This window comes from Hyperoodon ampullatus (assembly GCF_949752795.1).
Source record: "Hyperoodon ampullatus genome assembly, chromosome: 1".
Taxonomy (NCBI): domain Eukaryota; kingdom Metazoa; phylum Chordata; class Mammalia; order Artiodactyla; family Ziphiidae; genus Hyperoodon; species Hyperoodon ampullatus.
The window spans coordinates 212,241,312-212,259,966 of NC_136914.1; the positions used below are offsets into that span (position 1 = coordinate 212,241,312).

At 46.9% G+C, this 18,655-nt stretch overlaps 1 protein-coding gene across 26 annotated transcripts in view; it reads left to right on the top strand.

Moving 5' to 3' along the window:
* Positions 1-18,655, top strand: part of TCF7L2 (transcription factor 7 like 2) — a gene marked incomplete at its 3' end in the record, with an annotated part of 199,458 nt that overhangs the window by 120,365 nt on the left and 60,438 nt on the right. The window contains exon 5 of one of the 26 annotated variants that reach the window (XM_079708633.1): positions 6,745-6,885. The exons of the other annotated variants lie outside the window; for them this stretch is intronic. Within the exon in view, the coding sequence (XP_079564759.1) occupies positions 6,745-6,885 (141 nt within the window). The remainder of the gene's footprint in view (positions 1-6,744; positions 6,886-18,655) is intronic. 26 annotated transcript variants of the gene reach the window in all.

The following is an 18,655-nucleotide window of genomic DNA, read 5'->3' on the forward strand; positions in this document are numbered from 1 at the left end:
ATAAAAGCATGTCCTTTATTCAAAATTACTCAAGTAGGGCTTCCCTGGTGGCGCAGTGGTAGAGAGTCCACCTGCCGATGCAGGGGACACGGGTTCGTGCCCCAGTCTGGGAGGATCCCACATGCCGTGGAGTGGCTGGGCCCGTGAGCCATGGCCGCTGAGCCCGCGCGTCCGGAGCCTGTGCTCCGCAACGGGAGAGGCCACAACAGGGAGAGGCCCGCGTACCGCAAAAAAAAAAAAAAAAAAAGAAGAAGTTGAAAATAAAACATACTTTTTTACTATGATATAAACAATGAAGGAAAAGTCATATAAAATATCTTTTGAAGAATTTGGGATAAAGTTTTTAAAAAGTTACTTGAGTAATTTTTTTTTTTTTTTTTTTGCGGTACGCGGGCCTCTCACTGTTGTGGCCTCTCCCGTTGCGGAGCACAGGCTCCGGACGCACGGGCTCAGCGGCCATGGCTCACGGGCCCAGCCGCTCTGCGGCATGTGGGATCTTCCCGGACCGGGGCACGAACCCGCATCCCCTGCATCGGCAGGCGGACTCTCAACCACTGCGCCACCAGGGAAGCCCATTTTCAACTTCTTGAGAAGTATTTTTTTCCCCTAGAGAACAAAAGTTGGCAACATTTTCTTTAATAAACACTTTTTGAAATGATGCTACAAATTCCCATTTGTTATACCTTATGGCTAAAATATTTTTCCTTGGCCATGTAGATATTTTATCTGGTAAAAGAAAGCTTTTTCTCCTCAAATATAACTTTCTTCAGTAAATATCACCTCTTATGTAATGGCCATGTCTAGGTATCCAGGCACGTTGGATTTGTACTGAGAGCGATTGGAGGACTTAATTGTATCCCCCGCCTCTGCGTTTTGTATTGTATCCCTCGCCCTGCAGAATTGGAGCATGCTGGAGGGTGAGCAGGGCCCTCACAAGTCATCTAGCAGCTGGCACCCTCACGTGACTTGACAAACTGAGCCCGCGAAGTACAGGGCACACAGCTAGTTGGTGGGAAGTGGCAGTGACAGTGAGGCCCCACATCTGTCTCTCTGCTGAGATTGAGGAAGAGGTGAACTGTGCTTTGCAAAAGGCTAGTCTTAGGGTTGACTTAACATTGGCTCCTTTTGTGTTCATTCTGTTTGGATCCTAGTCTCTTTCTCACTAAGATGAGGTCCTCAAGGGCCAAGGCAGACTTTATTTCTACATCCCTTGAGTGTAGGGGTAATGATTTTCACCACATGCCAGCTCTGAGCAGGGTGGCCTAGTGATACTGACACGGATAAGGGAAGAGGGAGCTGCCGTAGGTGAGCCGGGCACTTGCCATTCCTGACTGCAGGCCACTGTCTTCCATATTGGAGGATACCCGCCTACCTCTGTATGCACACAGGTGTGCAGTGTGTACACACACGCACCCCACACAGACTCTCACACCTTGTCACGCACACACACTCACATTTTGGAAAAATAATCATGAAATATAATGTTGCATACATTTGCCACGTCTGTGATGGTATCCTGTTTTGGGGAAAAACTGGGTTCACCTTTAATGGCAAAAATGGTAGCTTGCCTGGAGCCGTGATTACAGTTTTTTTGCATCTGTGTTGTTTGGCAAGATCTTTCAAACGTAAGTAGTTCCCACCAGAGTTACCTTACCTTCAGAGGTGATAATTATCGATGGACTCAAAGCTAGATCAGCATGACCTGTAAAGATCTGAACTCTCTTTCCAAGGTTATGTATATGTGTGTGGGCTCTGGTTGGTTGGTTGGATGGCTGGCTGGCTGCTGTTGCTTATTTGTTTTTGGTGCCCTTGTTTGTACACACATGTGCGTGTGTATGTGAGTAAATGATAAAGAGTTAAGAGGTTTTTGCCCTCCCTCCAATTTTTAAAAAATTGTCATTTTACTAGTTTGCTTCTTTAGTGGAATGGCACTTGCATGTCCTTCTCTCAGATGGATTTCTTATCCCTCCAAAGATGCTGCAGGTTCAAAATAAAACTCTTCCATGTTATGCATAGAACCCCTCCTAGTTTTTAAAACCTGGGTTTTGGTTTGTTCTTTTCTAGCTGTGTAGTCCTGGGTAGGTCCTAATTTTATGCCTAGACTTAGGGGTTTTAAAAAATCATAAGGAATTCAATTACATGATTTCTAAGACCCATTCCATTTCACAATTCTGATATCTTTGAGAGACCCACAAATAATCCTTTCCCTCTTCTTGCTTGGGGGAGAAAACATATAAAAACATAACCCAAATATATTAGGGTTCTCCAGAGAAACAGAACCAATAGGAGATAGATAGATAGATAGATAGATAGATAGACAGACAGACAAGTATAAAAAGAGATTGATAGGGGCTTCCCTGGTGGCGCAGTGGTTGAGAGTCCGCCTGCCAATGCAGGGGACTCCGGTTCATGCCCCGGTCTGGGAAGATACCACATGCCGCGGAGCGGCTGGGCCCGTGAGCCATGGCCGCTGAGCCTGCGCGTCCGGAGCCTGTGCTCTGCAACGGGAGAGGCCACAACAGTGAGAGGCCTGCGTACCACAAAAAAAAAAAAAAAAAAAAAAAGAGATTGATTATAAGGAATTGGCTCATGCAGTTATGAAGACGAACAAGTCCGTAGAACTGCAGTTGGCAGGCTGGAGACCCAGGAGAGTTTATGGTGTAGCTCTAGTTGAAGTCTGGAGGCCTGAGAATCAAAAGAGCTGATGGTATTAGTTCTGGTCCAAAGGCTGGCGGGCTTGAGACCCAGAAAGAGCCTATGTCTTAGTCCAATTCCGAAGGTAGGGAAAAAAAAAACAACCCACAAAACCCCAGTGTCCCAGCTCAAAGGCAGTCGGGCAGGCGGAGTTCTCCCTTATTTGGGGGAGGATCAGCCTTTTGTTCCCATTCAGGCCTTCAACAGATTGGATGAGGCCCACCCACATTAGGAAGGGCATTCGGTTTTATTCATTCTACCAATTTTAACTCATCCAAAACACAGAAATGCTCAGAATAACGTTGGACCAAATATCTGGGCACCCCATGGCCCAGTCAAGTTGACATATAAAGTTAACAATCACACCAAACTTTACTGAAACAAAATTGAAAGCTTTTGCCTTTTTCTTCCTGCCTAAGAGGTGGGTTTAGAATTCTCCCAATAGCCAACAGCTGTTGGCCAAATTTGGTCAGAATAACAAATTTCATACAAAATCTTTATTTCTGGAGGCTTTAGTATTTTTAAGGGTTTTGGTTTTTAAATGCTTTTCAGCTCCTCCTATATTCTTTTCTTTTGTGTTTCTTTTTCCCGGCAGAGCAATTTGTACTTCCTGGCTCCTTGGTTTCCATTCTGTTGCATTAACATTTGAATATTGCCCAGCCACCTGTTGAAGGCGGCTATAAGCTCATAAAGAAACAAAATAGTAGGATATACAACTAGTGCTCTAACTTCTTAGTGGTACACCTTGATTCTGCTCCATGCGGCCACGTCCAGAACTGGTCAACACCCCATGTCCTCAGGGGCCAAGCCATCAGGGAAAATGAAACCTCCTACCTGCTCTGCCTGCCGTTTGTCTTGACATGGCACAGCCTCAACTTCTGGAGACCACATCTTAATAGAGTCAGTCAGTGTAGCTGGTGGCTTCAGAGGCCCTAGAGGAGGAGGGCCGAGTGACAGTTCTAAGAGGTGTGTGGTTTCTCAAGGCTCCCACCCCCATCCCAGAGACTGGCCACAAGCCACATTCATTCTTATTTTGAAAAGTACTAGACACTTACTCCTATATATTGCCTTGTAATAATCCTCTCATCATGCCCGGAGCATGAAACTCACGAGGCCTTCATTTACTTTTCCTGGAGCGTCTCCAGTTTTTTTCACCTTACTTGCTTGATGTGTGGATGGACGATTATCGAGGTCATTCTAAGGCAACTAGAATTCTCCGGTCAGGGTGCCCTTCTCTCTCCTCAAACCCAGCGCAAACTGGCCTGAGCAACATGTGTATTGACCCGTAATTGAAAAGTTTACAGGTAGCGTGGCTGGATCCAGGGGCCCATATACCAGGACATCATTTCCTCCCAGCTCTGGGCTCTGCTTTCCTCCAGGTTGACCTCATTGCATGGAAGCAGGTTTGAGTCCAGAGAGACCTTATCTTCCCCACAATTCTGAATCAGTGGCTGGGTAAGAGGGTGTGATGTGCTGAGCGCATTAGGACTGAGTACACTTACCCATCCGTGCAGGTCGGGGTAGAGTCCACTCTACCCAGACTATATGGCTTGAGAGTTAGGGTGGTACCTCCTATGTAATTCAGGGCACTGTTACCAGAAAAAGCATGAATGGATGCTGAGCAGAAAACTTGGCAGACATCTGCCTTCATAATCTTTAGGATGTGTTGAAGAGTCTTATATTTGTTAGGGGAAGGCTCAACTAGAGTTTTGTCATGGAACAAAATGATTTGTATTGTATTTGTATATACATTTGGATCTGTTTATAAGACATCTTATAGCCCCCAGATTTGAATTGGCTTATAAGACCTCATATTATGTAAAAAGATTAGAAATGAATAATTAAGGAAATTAGAATAAAGAGCAAGGCAGGGTAGACCCCTAAGATAAGATAGGAGTAAGGTTAATCTCACAAATTTCAAAGCTGGTAGATCCCACAGTATTGGTAGGAGTGACCTGCAAATTCGGCTCTGAGGTTCCCAGGAAGGGAAGAGTATCTAGATCCTATACAGAGGTGTGCGTGTGTGTGTGCACGTGCACACCCATGAGCATAACAAGCCTGTGTGCAAGCCCCTGTGGGAGTACAGGCCCTAAGGAAAGGCCATGGGAAGATAATAAAGAGAATGTGGTCTGTGGTAACCTTAGATACATTTCTTTTCCAAACTCCTGGGGTGCTTGCCCTCGGGAACCTTGCCACTTTGCTCTCAGCCTTGTGTTAGGAAACGAAATAAGCAGACAAGGATTGAAACCCCCGTATTGCGGGGTTCCTTTCAGGAACAATTGGAGGGCTAAACCATGTCCCCTTTGGTGGGAGGCAGTTAAGATGAGTCGCGGCTGCGGCAAGGCAGACTAGGAGGACCTTGGTTGTCAAGCTGGGCTAATCTTGAAAATGGACTCATGCTTGCCCAGTGACTCACATTCCCGTTTGCAAACGAGCCCCGTGGAGAAATGCAGAGTGGGAGGTTCTGCTCCCTGGGTGGAGACGGGAGACCTCCAGGGATGGGCAACCCGTGCTTCCTCTGGGGCTTCGGCTGCTCTTCCTGGGAGCAGAGCTTGGGGCTCCCGGCAGTGGTGACTTTCAAAGTCCAGCCACGGGGACAGTTGCAACCAGCGAGGGCCCTAGAGGAGCACCAGTTTGCAGGAGATGTGGCTTCTTCTCAACTTGGGTGTTCACATGGCTTTTGGCTGGTTTTAATCCACCTGGATAAGCCCCCCACCTCCCCCATTGGAGGACCAGGTTATATGGGAACCATGTAAGTTATTCTAGAAATGTGGCTGCTGTTTTATAGATTTGTCCATTATTTCCATTGATTTCCTAACTCCTAGGGTCTTTAGTACCCACTCTGCTCATTCTGCTATGTAGTGAATATCAGAACATAAAATATTGGATATTGTGCTCAATCTCATGTTCTGAATCCTGAATTCTATTATTTGGGATTAAAAAGGGTGAAAAATTTGTTCATGGGCTTTTCCTTCACAAAAAACTTTTTAAAAACTAGAGTGGAGAAGTTTTTAAACGTCTTACAATGCACATAAACTTCATTGTAAAGGAAGACATAATCCTTTACAATGAACACAAAAGGCATAGATCTTTCTTTTTTTTTTAAGGCGATTAGAATGATATTTCCTTGTTGTGAAATAGCCCTCCTTGGACCCCACGTCGCTCTTAACACCCCTCAATTCTCTACCCCGTTTATAGAGCAATAGTCAACATCCGGACAGGCAAATGCATCTACATAGCACCACCATGAGTTGACTGAGACCTGGTCCAGGTCCCCCCTCCCTCGCCATTTACTAGCTGTGTGACCTTGGGCATGCTCCTTAACGTCTCTGAGTCAGTTTCCTTGTCTGTAACATGGGCACAACAGTAGTACCTACCTCACAGGGTGGTTGTGAGGAATAGTGGAATAACATGAACATTCCCGTCCAGAGCCCCAAACAGAGAAGCAGCGCTCATCATAGGGCTCCAGCTGGGTTGAAGTGCAGTGGAGCACATACTTCCTGAGCACTCAGGGTGTGTGCTGCCAGATCTTTCAAGGGGTCCACATATGTCAGTGTAGTTGCTGCTCTCAAAAAGACTGCAGCCTGGCAGAGGGAAAGGTATTAAGACAGCTCCCCAAATGGCTCTAGAATTGCGTGGAACCCTATACAATTGCATTTTTGTAGGGTAGGAATCGCAGCAATGTCACATGGTTTAAACTAATGGAAAATTCAGTAAGGTAAGTCGAGAGAGAGAAAATGCTAGCCAGCGGGCTTCTGAGAGGAAGGAGTGGCGTGTCCCTAGGGGGAACGATGGGCAAGGGTGGGCTCAGCGGGAAGGGATGCATCAGAAAGGCTGCCAGGAGGAGGTTGTGTTGAAGATGTCGCTGGCCAGCAGGGAGGTGGAAGAGTTCTGGGTTCGTGCGGGGAACCATGATCCTCCCCGCTTGGAGTTTGTAGAGAAGCGGGGGTAGGGTAGGAAGTCAGGCTGGGGGCCGTGAATGCCTTGCTGACTGCGCCCGCCTCCCTCCCTCCCGAGCCTCACTCTGTTCCCCTTTCTTCCTGGCAGCAGTGCCCCCTCCCTTGCTGCACTCAGGGACATGACTGTCAGCACTTCTACCCCCCCTCAGACTTCACTGTCAGCACTCAAGTCTTCAGGGACATGAAAAGGAGCCATTCCTTACAAAAGGTTGGGGAGCCCTGGTGTTTGGAGGTAGGTCTCGGAGCAGAATGACGGTATGAGATGAGCGGGCTCTGAACTGAAACCACCCATCCAAAGTTTACCTCCCACTAGGGCAGTGCCCACCGCCGTGGTCCCCAGTTCCCGTCACATCGCTGTCACTTCGGGTACCGTGATGTCTGGGTGTGCTGGCCACGGATAGGTTTATCATAGCCATAAAAATGCCAGCTTACGAGGACTGGGTAGAGGGAGGTGGTCCCGCGACCCCGAGGCGCCAGGCTCCCAGTTAAAGCCACGTGGTCCGGTGTCACGCGGGGCTTCGGTGAGAATGATGAGCAACACGTTATCCCATTACACTCGACCCCCAGGACATAATTTCCTGGGACTCTTCAGAGCTTCCAGTGGAAGAGAAGTTATCACCTGAACTTTGTCTTTGTTATTTGTTCTTCAGAACTTACAGATTTTCTTTTAGAGTTCAAGGTGCTGGGCAGTGCTCACCCTTCTGCAGTGGTATCTTCCTGAGGCAGCCGCGAATGGCTTTTCTGGCAGATGTCACTCTCCAAGGACAGGAAGCGTGTTGTTAATTTCCTTTAAATAATTCAATACGATGTCAATACCCCACACTGCTCCGTGCTTGAGAGTGACGGTTCTCTTCAAATTTGTAGTCCCAAAGAATAAAGAACATCTAGAACACGCTTTCATCTTCAGAAAAGCAAAAGTCAATGCAGATAAAAAATTGTAAGGTAACTCTTTAGACTTAAACAGTGAGTGATTTAGTACTAATGCTAGCTTTTAAGTTTTTTTAAAAAGGAAAGTGAATATTTAAGAGGCAATTAGTAAAGCCTCTGTCTTTGAAAAATATTTATTGTATACCTACTATGCGCTGGCTGCTGTGCTGCGTGTTAGGGCTGCAGGGACAGAAAACAGCAGAGGCCTAGAATCACAGGTAACGTGTACGTGCGTCTTGCCTTTGGAGAGAGAAAAGGCGGGTGACATCATCTTTAAAAGCTTGTTCTAATTTAAAAAGTAGTAAATAGTCCTATAAGAGAACTAGAGACACAAAGAGAAACAGGTAGAAGAAAATATAAACACCCATGTTCTTTTTTACCTAGTTATAATCTCTTAATATTTGGATGCATTTCTTTCTTGTCATTCATGTGTCTAAAGTTTAAAAATGTTTCGTAAAATTGGAACGGTGCCTTACAGAGTTTTGTATTTTTCTTTTCACTCGGTTGCTCTTATACACCATAATGTGTCCTAATTCTGGTTAGTAACTTCACGCGTGGGTGTCTTGTGGAAATCTTCCTATCTAATTGTTCCCCTCTGGCCAGATGTGACTGAAACTGAGGATGTTTCTAGGGTCTTTTGACCCCACATGCTCCTTCCTCTCTTCTGATGAGGCCTGTGCCCGGATTACATGTGTCCCGTGCACGTGTACGGCCGTGTCTTTAACTGGCCTGGGTTGCACAGAGCTGCTGCACTTCTTGGCAGCAGCCCTGACCCGAAGGAAGCTTTTTCTCAGCAGCCACTCCTTGGTCTGGCTTTTAATAAGAGTCTCTGTTCATTCTGACTGTGGATGATAAGGCCATACCGATCATAGTTATTCCTCCACCAGGGCCTGGCAAATGGTAACTCATTAATCTTTGGTCAGAGTTATGAGGTAGATAAAAGAGAACCAGGCACCCATTCTGAGTTGAGGAAAATGAAACAGAAAGAGAGGGCTTCTTCCTTATAACTCAAGATCCACAGGCGCTGATTAGATCCCCGGCGGCGCCAGTGACTACGCTTGTTTCTCAAGCTTTGCCCTCAGGACAGGGAAGCATCTCTTGGGGAAGTGCCAATACAACCAGCTTCCAGGATTAGGTCTAAATCCCTAAGTTGTGAATAGACCAGACACAGAGACACCACCACTCGGGCTGTGTGACCTCGGGCAAGTTACCCAAGTGCTCTGTGCTTCAGTCTCCCCATCAGTGTAGGGGGATGACATGTGAGCTGTTGTGAGCATCAGTGGAGTTGAGGATATAAAGCGGGGGCTTGCTTGGCCAGAGGTGCTGGCGTGCATGCTCGGTCTGGCTCAGACACCCAGCAGGATTCTGGAGGCATCGCACACTGCTGGTGTGTTTGTGCGATGGGCTGGCCTCTGCTGGGGGGGGGGGGCGGGTATCTCAGTCGTGCTGCATGCTTTCCACGCACAGCTTGGGTGTGTTCGAGATGGTTCTGGGTAGCATAGTGGAAACCTTGCATGACCGGAGTCAGAACTAGGTTTGAGTCCACCGTTCTCTCACCTCTGCCGGCAAGATGCTTCATCCCTCTGTGATGCATCCCTGTGTCTGTTAAAAGGGGGTGGTAGGGGAATCCCTGCCCAGCCTGCTTCACTGGGTACCTACCAGGATCCCTTGACATACTGATCAAAGAGACTTTTAATACAGTGCTTCCTACGGTCCCGGCACTTCCGTAAGCGATTTGTGTATATTAACTATTCAAAACCTGACAACACCCCTAAGAGGAAGGTGCTGTGATTATTGCCATTTTGCAGATGAGCCACAGAGAGGTTAGGTAACTTGCTTAAGATCACAAAGGGGTGGAGCTCTAAAACTGCTGTTAATGAAAGACCCTAGCAAAATAGCCCATGGTTTGGAGCTTTCTCCACCAACCATCTTCCACCTGCTAAAGGAGATTGGGTTAGGTCCCGTTCAACACCCAGCCATCTCAGGAGCTGGGAGGAAACTTCTGGTTCAGGACATCCAGAGTCCAGTTTTTGCTTTTCAGGTACCATATCTAGAATACTTTCCACCCCATCCATACTTAGCCTTCATTGTCCCGGCTCTCTCTTCCCTGTGATTCGGCTTGATTCTAACCCTTTAGAATCAAGGCTGTCTCCTCTAGGGAATTAAGGTTGGTAGACCAGTTGATTAACTATGACTAAGAAAGTAAATGTCCACCTGGGCAGGCCTGAGTCACTTCTTTCTAGTTAGCTATTCATGGCCATTTTAAAGCTCACCACACAAAGTCATTACACGGAGGCTATTACCATGTTTAATAGTGACAATAATAGGGCGTGACCCATGGCATAAATGCATTCAGATAAGAAAGAAAGAGGTTTTTCCTGTAATTGCTTAGTCAATACCATTTTTACAGAAATGCTTGCAAACACACTTTTAAAAGGTTCTTTGTTCAGATCCTTCTCTTATTCCTTCGTCTCGAAGGGCTTCTCTGAACTCTTCCTGGTCAGCGGCTGGGGGTTAGGAAGACGATACCCGCTGTCCCTTCTGATATTTTGGTTGACCTACCTTTTTGCTGGTTTTGAGCCTAATTTTGTTTTTTCTTTAGGGGTATGTGAGTGAGTGAGTGTGTGTGTGTGTTGTGTGTGAATTCAGGAGGGGGCACATTATTGCTGGCACTTGCTTATTAACTTCTCAAGTTACGCATTTAAGGAAAAAAAAAAAGGCTTCTGCTAACTTTGCAAAGCCAGTCACATAGACAGGGAGTTAACCATTTTGGTGAGAGGAAATGAAACTTTTCTTAGGTTTATTAGACCACATCCTATAAATCTGTGGCTTATTATGTGTCTGATTTCTAAAAAGCATGGCATCATGGCCAAAGTTTTATTTTTGCTTATTAGTCATTGAAACAAATATAGATATTGCTTCATTTCCTTAGTACTATGTTTTTCAATATGTTACGTATGGAAAATCTGGATTTACACAACAAAGTACATTAGAAGGAGGAAGTATTTGCTTTATAAATCTCTGCATTATAACTTTGGATTACCAAGCGTTCAGTTAAGCTAAAATGTTTAAGTTATCCTCCCTCTCCTGATTACATAGAGAAGCAGGATGAGAAAACAGTAAAAATATTTCTCAAAGGCAAAGTTAATATTTTGACATACTTCCTTCCAGTCTTTTAAAGGATGTGTTTTAAAAAAATCATAGGCGGGCTCACATCGTATATGTAATTATTTTCTGTCTGTCTCACATCTCTTGTAATAGAAACCCTTTCCTGTGTATCCTGTGAAGACTCGTGGTAAAACTTCTAGTGGTGTCCATTCCAGAATTGGGTACCTCTCAATATGCTTAGTCATTGCCCCAGTGCAAACACACTGTTTCTGAAGTTCCACTCTTACAGTCTGGTTGCATCTCATGTGGGAGAGAGTGTGAGTTGAAAATAACAAGGACAGAATGACTTTGGACATTCCATTATGTCCCCATAATATATATGACCCATGGCTTAGCACGCACAGCCCTGGATCATTCTGAGCAAGCGATCCAGCAAATTCACCCCCTCCCTAAATTCCTTCTCAGGGTGGGATGGCTGGTGGGACCACTCATGTTATTTTGCAAAGCTTCTCCTTTTTCTGTGTGCAAAGCTTCTTTGTTGAATTCTTCTGGGTTAAATGGGCACGTGAATTTCCTCTGCCAAATTATGGCCCCAGTAGTATAGATGGGCACTGCAGTGCCTAACTTGGAATTTCTGGCACCTCAAAGAAGCCACACTCCCAGGTGAAATGGTGTTGTTTCCCCCGCTGCTTATCAGAGCCCCCTACGGGATGGACACAGCTTGGCCACAACTTGCACAGGGCTTCCCACCAGGGACACAGGCCCAGAGAGGGAGAGGATCATTCTGGGCCCTATTTCCCAAGGTGACCATTCCTTGGACTAAAGGCTGTGAACAGTGTTCTTTTCACTTCTTACACTTTTCTCCGCCCCGGGAGGTTGGTATACAGAGTAGGAAGCCCAGGCGGGGTGCGTGGATGTCCTCTAAGGACCCCATCCCTTGGATGGTGGGAGTGGTTTCCGGCCCTGCATCCAGGCTCTGGGGTCACCTGACATCTGCTCAGACACCACTGACTCGATCACGGCTCTTATCTCTGTGGCTGCCTCTCTTTTCCCCCTTCTTTGGGAGTCACATGTTTTCTTTGCATCTCATATGACAAAGGTCATTAAGAGAGAAGACTCTGGGCCTTCCATGCATGACATCTTGTCATCCGCACAGTTTATTGTTTTGGATCCTCCCCTTTTGTAATTCTGTGAGGTGACAGATCAGTTTTTAATGGGCTACACTGTGTCAGGGGAGAGTTTACATTAACCTTCAGACTTTTTATACCTTATAGGACCCCTCAAATCATAATACATGGTCAGTAGTTGAAGAGAGGGCGAAGATGCTTTTTACTCACGGTTTCGACATTATCTATCAAGTCTGTCTGTCTATCTTTCCATGTTGTGATACCTTTGTTTCTCAGAGTACCCTTCCTATGATCAGTCCTTTTTTTTTTTTTTTTTTTTTTTTTTGCGGTACGCGGGCCTCTCACTGTTGTGGCCTCTCCCGTTGCGGAGCGCAGGCTCAGTGGCCATGGCTCACGGGCCCAGCCGCTCTGCAGCATGTGGGATCCTCCCGGACCGGGGCACGAACCCGTGTCCCCTGCATCGGCAGGTGGACTCTCAACCACTGCGCCACCAGGGAAGCCCCGATCAGTCCTTTTAATGGTGTCAGTGAGGTCGATGTTTGGAATTTGGGAACAGAGATGAACCACATTTCAGCCCAGACTCTGGAACTGAATTTACTCGTTTTTATTAAAGGCGGTTGTCAGGTAAGCAAAGTGGAGGATCTTAGTTTTTATCCCTCTCTGTCAGGCCGGTCCTCTGTACCTTATTCAGAGGTATCGCACTAGTTGCTGCTAGTTTAGCAAGAGATGATTCTAGGAGCTGCCTCGTCTTTTATCCTTTATTCCACACTTTTCCAGCTTTTTCCATCACATCTCTGAAAGTCCATTTCACGCCTGTTTGCGTTAAAGAAATGTAGTAGTTACCAAAACATGTTTTTGGTGTGGTTTGGGGAGCTAAGTGGGAGAAGTGGACTCATCTTCCCTGATGAGGCCAGGTTCAAGTTTTCCTTGGACTGTCCTTTCCCAGTCAGTGGTGGCCTCCTCTGCTGGAGCTGAAGGTGAGGGAGGAGGTGGCCTTTGTACAGCCAGGGAGTTTTAAACCCTTTGTGAGCCACCTCCTCGGTGTGCACTCTGTCTCTGCGGCCTTGCCACCCAGAGCCTGCTCACAGCTGGCTGCGTTTTTCTCTGAGAAGGTCTAAATAACAGGCCTGTTTGTGCTCAGAGTGAAAGTTTCTGTTTTGGAAAAGCCAGTTCCTTCTGACAAGGGAGGGCGGGGACAAGGAAGGAACTAAAGACGCCAGAGAAAGAAGAAGTGAGAGTCGAGGGCGGTGGGGAGGCAGGGGGTGGCCGAGGGACGCGCTGCCCTGCTCGCCTCATTTCCCAGCCCCACCTGTCACTTGGTCTGCCCAGCTCCGCCGGAGCCCCTGTGTCGCAGCCCCAGGCCCCGGCCAGGGCCTCTTGCTGCTTTGAAAAACAGAGCTGGCAGGAGATGGTGTTGGGCTGGGCATGATGTACGGGGTCAGAGGGAGCATGGAAGAGCTCAATCACTGCGCGCTCAGCCTGGCTCCTGCCCGCTGGGTTTCTGGCATGCCTGGTGTTTCTCCAGCAGCCAGTGTGGCAGGGGAGAGATCCTTTCCTCCTGGGGAAAGGAGAAACCCCTCCGCCAGAGAGTAGAAGAAACGTGGAATCATCCAGACGGAGATCCAGTTCACAACTCTGCCCCTTGGACAAGTTTCTCTCCTCCTGCTTCTTTTATAAGAACCCAGGAGAAAGATGGGTGGAGGCGAGAAGCAGGGCAAGCTTGCTGATGGTGCTTTTACTAGCTTCAGAAATTCGGGCAGTTCCTAAAGGGAAGGTGGGGGCATTTCTGTGCCTGGCGGGGCAGGAACAGCAGTGTCTGGGCACGCGCTCACTGCTCTCAGGATGTAGGGATATGTGCGCTTCTATTTATTCATTTATTTTTTTTTTGTGGTACGCGGGCCTCTCACTGTTGTGGCCTCTCCCGTTGCAGAGCACAGGCTCCGGATGCGCAGGCTTAGCGGCCATGGCATACAGGCCCAACCGCTCCGCAGTATGTGGGATCTTCCCGGACCGGGGCACGAACCCGTGTTCCCTGCATCGGCAGGTGGACTCTCAACGACTGCGCCACCAGGGAAGCCCTATGTGCGCTTCTAAAGGGACTCGGACATTTGTTTGTCCTTGGCCCCTTCCTGCTGGGGACAGCAGAGTGGACTCAAATCAGTTTCCTGGGGGGCTTTCCTCCCTGCAATCTTGGCTTGGTGGGGTCACCCGCAGCTGTCTGTTTTTTTGAAGTTGCACTTACTGAATATACTTCTGTGTCCCAGGTTTTAGGTCTAAGGAGCAGGTTTCTTTGGAGATGTGGGATTTTAAAACATACAACAATATTGGCTTTTTCTTTTGGTCTACAGTTCTGTGAATTTTAGCATCCGTTCGTATTATCACCACCACAATCAGAACAGCTTCGTCACCTTACACACACTCTCGCGCTACCCTTTTATGGTTACAAGAGATGTAGGTTTTATTTTTTTATTTTTATCATTTTTACCCTTTGAAAGATAGCATTGACCTGATTCATCTCTTTCATTCAGAGGCTCATTTTTCATTGTTGATTATAAGTCTCTGCTCTGCTTTTTCTCCACGCCTTCTCCAGCAGAAGAGATGTAACCAGAGTGCCTTGCTTGTCAGCCTGTTAGTTGCTGACAGGTGTTGTTTGGATTCTCTGTTTTTTTGTACTGGCTGTTCTTGCCCGCACGCCTAGGATGCTTTGGGCCACTTTGTGGATTTAGAAGAACTCGGGCTAATTCTGACAGTGGCCAAAGAAAAATCTAATTAGCGAGGGAAATGTTCTTGCTAACCATCTAGACAGCATTGTGAAGGGAAACGACTTCTGGAGTATTCTGCTTTGAATTATCTATATTATTCTTTCCCAGATGTCAGGACAGATGATCAAGGTTTGGGCATAATGTGTAAAATGAAGATGGCTGCATCATCTGCAGATTTGTTGACCCAGCGTGGTTCTCCCCAACTGTCCTCACTTGTCCCGTTACTTAGGTGAAGCCAGGAATTGAGGCGCTTCCAGGATTATCTGTGCATCCCTACCCAGGTTCTGGAACAAGCTGGTACGATCACAGGAAGGCCAGAGCTGTGTCTCACCTGCTGCGGTCAGGGCTTATGCTTTCTTAGGGAAAAGTGAACTGCAGGGACATTTGTGTGCTGTGATCCTGTGTGTGTGTGTGTGCTTGTCCTCCTCTTGGGAAACGAGGAGAGGTGGCCTCAGATGCCCCCAGCTCAGAACATCACACTTGACTGAACAGTTGATGATGCCTCTGCTGTGGATTTTGCTGGGGAAGGTGGCAACAATCGCACACATGTAGAATCTGGTGTAATCTGATTCCCGCCTTTGTAATTACTTGGAGACTTGCCATTGCAGCCAATTGAGAAGTGGGAACAGTGACCCAGAGCAGAAAGCAGAAATTATAGGGGTGGAAAGGGGAGGTAACATCTAGAAACACAGTCGTAGCTCTCCTTCTGGCTTTCTGGAATCGAAACTCGCTTTAGAATCAGGAAAAAGAATTAGAACTGCCTTCTACAAAAGTCACCCCGACTTTCCTGTCTGTATCCCCGCTCCCTGCCTTTCTCTCTTGCCAGGCTGAAGGAATCTCTCGGAATGTGGTAGGGTCGGATCATCCATGGTTTAGCTGAGAGGAGTGAGTTTTGCTGATAAGAAACTACTGTAGTCTGGCAACAGGTTTCTGTAGAAGAATGTCCTCCAGGTGGAGGAAAAATGGTTCACATAAAAAAAAAAATCACACACTAAACAAAGTAACATAAGCATGGGTGCCTAGGCGAAACAAGAGGAACAGAACAGCTCAGAAACAAGCTGCTTCTCTGCATCATGATTGACATGATAGGGGTGCTTTGGAAAGCCAGGGCTGGCATGATTTTCACAAGTGGAGCAAGTGTAAACCATGGGGCCTGGGTGCCTTAACTCTGGAAGACGCCTCGAGAAGAGCGTGCAGAGTGACGTGTGTCCCCTTCCAGAAGTGCTTGCCATTTGTCTGATCGACATCGGAAACATGATATAATTTCTACAAACACCCACACGAGAAGGTTTTTTTTTTTTCTCCTGTGTTCTTATTTGGGTGACAGATTGCATGTTAGGGCACTAAAAGATGAAAGCACTAAATATTTGCTTTAGAAAAACACAGTGAAAGAGTCTCTCATCCTCTTAGCTGAAAACTGATGGGCTTAGAATTCCATTAACAAAAATTACTGTCTGCAGTTAAACTTACTGCCACCCTTTGGGCATGGTTAACAAGTGGGGGAGAAAGCGGAGGCTGGAGGGTAGAGGATTGTGCAGGATTCTTTTTCACGTGGAGTAGAATAGGGCCGTTTTGTCGACACAGAGGTTCAAGGTAGCCCAAAGAAATACCTTCCTCCTTCTATCATGTTGAGCTCCTCCTTCTGGGTCTTTGTAGTGGATTTCCTCTCCATGAAAAGGATCTATTTGTTTTTCCCTCTTTCAGATGTAATGATAAAGTCATAATTCTTGCAGGCCTCTTTGGCATGAGCTGTCTTGCCTCAGAAGAATAGAGAATGTGTTTTGGCACTGGGATTTGGTTCTTGCAGAGTCTGTTTAATGGAATGATTAAGAGCATGAATTCAAACCCTGGCTTGGCTACTGGCTGGCTGAGTGACCATGTGCATTGTGTACTGAAACCTTTCTAGACCTCAGTTTCTCCATCTATAAAGCAGGGCAATTTTCATACCTCCCTTCATTTATTGGGAGTTATCAATGAGTTAAGGTGTGGTGTACATGTATATTTGTCAACATTAGCTCTTATTTATTAATTCTCAGTGGGTATTCTTTTTTTTTTTTTTTTTTGCGGTACGCGGGCCTCTCACTGCTGTGGCCTCTCTTGCTGCAGAGCACAGGCTCCGGACGCGCAGGCCCAGCGGCCATGGCTCACGGGCCCAGCCCCTCCGCGGCATGCGGGATCCTCCCGGACCGGGGCACGAACCCATGTCCCCTGCATCGGCAGGCGGACTCTCAACCACTGCGCCACCAGGGAAGCCCCTCATGGGTATTCTTAAGCTCATCTCTTTGGTGTGAGAGGAAAGAAGGATGAACCCTTTCTTTGGTGGGGGTGTGGCTTAATATTAATATTAACTACCATTTATTAAAAATTTGCTGTCATTCAGGCATTGAGTTCACTTTTTCATAAATATTCTTGTTTCACTCTTAACAGCTCCTCCATAGGAGGAAAAACTATTTTTGCAATTTTATATATAAATAAGCTAGTAGTAACATTTATTGAGTGCTTTTTTATGAACCAGCTCTAGTTTAAGTGGTTTTCATATGTTGACTCATTTCATCCTCCCAATAGGTAAGAACCATCTTCCCCATTTTTTTTTTTTTTTTTTGCGGTATGCGGGCCTCTCACCGTTGTGGCCTCTCCCGTTGTGGAGCAGAGGCTCCGGACGCGCAGGCTCAGCGGCCATGGCTCACGGGCCCAGCCGCTCCGCGGCATGCGGGATCCTCCCGGACCGGGGCACGAACCCGTGTCCCCTGCATCGGCAGGCGGACTCTCAACCACTGCGCTACCAGGGAAGCCCCATCTTCCCCATTTTTAACAAGAAGGAAACTGTGGCACAAAATTTTTTCTAAAAAAATTGTCCTTGGTTCCCCTGAGAGTAGGTGGGGTAGGGCTGGGATTTGCAGGCTGGATCTTCATATGTTTGCAGAGTCAGGGTACTCACCTCACCATTGTACCGCCAGCCTCTGTTCCTTAACATGTGAATGGTACCAGCTCGCCGCGCTCATGTATGAGAAACACTGAGCAGATACCCAGATGCTCTCCAGATCTGCTGGTTTATGATAGTTGGGAACAAAAATCTTTACTACCGGAAGTTGTGGCTTCTGAGTCTCTCGGCAGTTGGCAGCATAGATTTTTTATTTGTTTTGTTTTGTGTGTGTGGTTTTGTTTTTTAAATAATTAGAAACAGTTAGACTCTCGTTACCACCCACAGTAAAAATTGCTTGGATCCCGCAAATTAAAGGGAAAAAAAAAACGAGTCCATTTGGTAGAATGATTAAAAAGGGGTTTTCAAGAGGAAAGTTCATTTTAGAGGGTGAGCTTCAGATGTGTAAACGCCGGCGATTTCTTGCTTCTCGCCTCCCCCTTTGTTTGAATTCAGAATCAAATGACATTAGCGGTGGTTGCCAGTGACGGGGGCGCGGATTATGTACAAGGTGACTCTGGGAGGAAATCTACATTCTTTATACTTATTATTAATGGTATGTCTTTTGTGCAGGTGGGGTGAGGACTGAGCATGAAGCATATATTTACACGGCGTGTGGTCCTTTCTATTGTGTTCCACAACCCAGGATGGTGGGCTGGAGGAGGACGAGGAAGCCTTAGTACAGCCTTCGGTTTCCATTGTATGGATTGTATCGTTGAGGCAGGAACAAACCAGGCCTCCTTCCATGTTAGGAGGACTCAACCAGTGTCGCCGGGACTCTTGGTTTCTTAGGACTGTGCTCTAATGATTCACGCTGTGCCCCCATTTCTGTACGAATGATCTTGGTGCTCTGGCTCATATGTTGTTCCCGTCACTCTCACCCTCTCCTAAGAATGAGGATGGGCCAGGGTCTGAGTTGGTGCCTTTGGCCGAGTCAGATGTGCTGTCCATTTGGAAATCCTTCACCCCTCACATCCCCACTGAAACCTTCCTTGCCATTCTAAGACTGTAACTGGTCACATGGGTGAAGAGATGATTTCCTAATCCTCGTGGGAGCTTTAAGGGTTTGCCTTTGTAAGAGAAGGAACATCCCGCCGGAGGGCTGTGCGTCCCATTTTAACCCACATTGCTTTTGACTTCTCTTCTATGATCATTCCC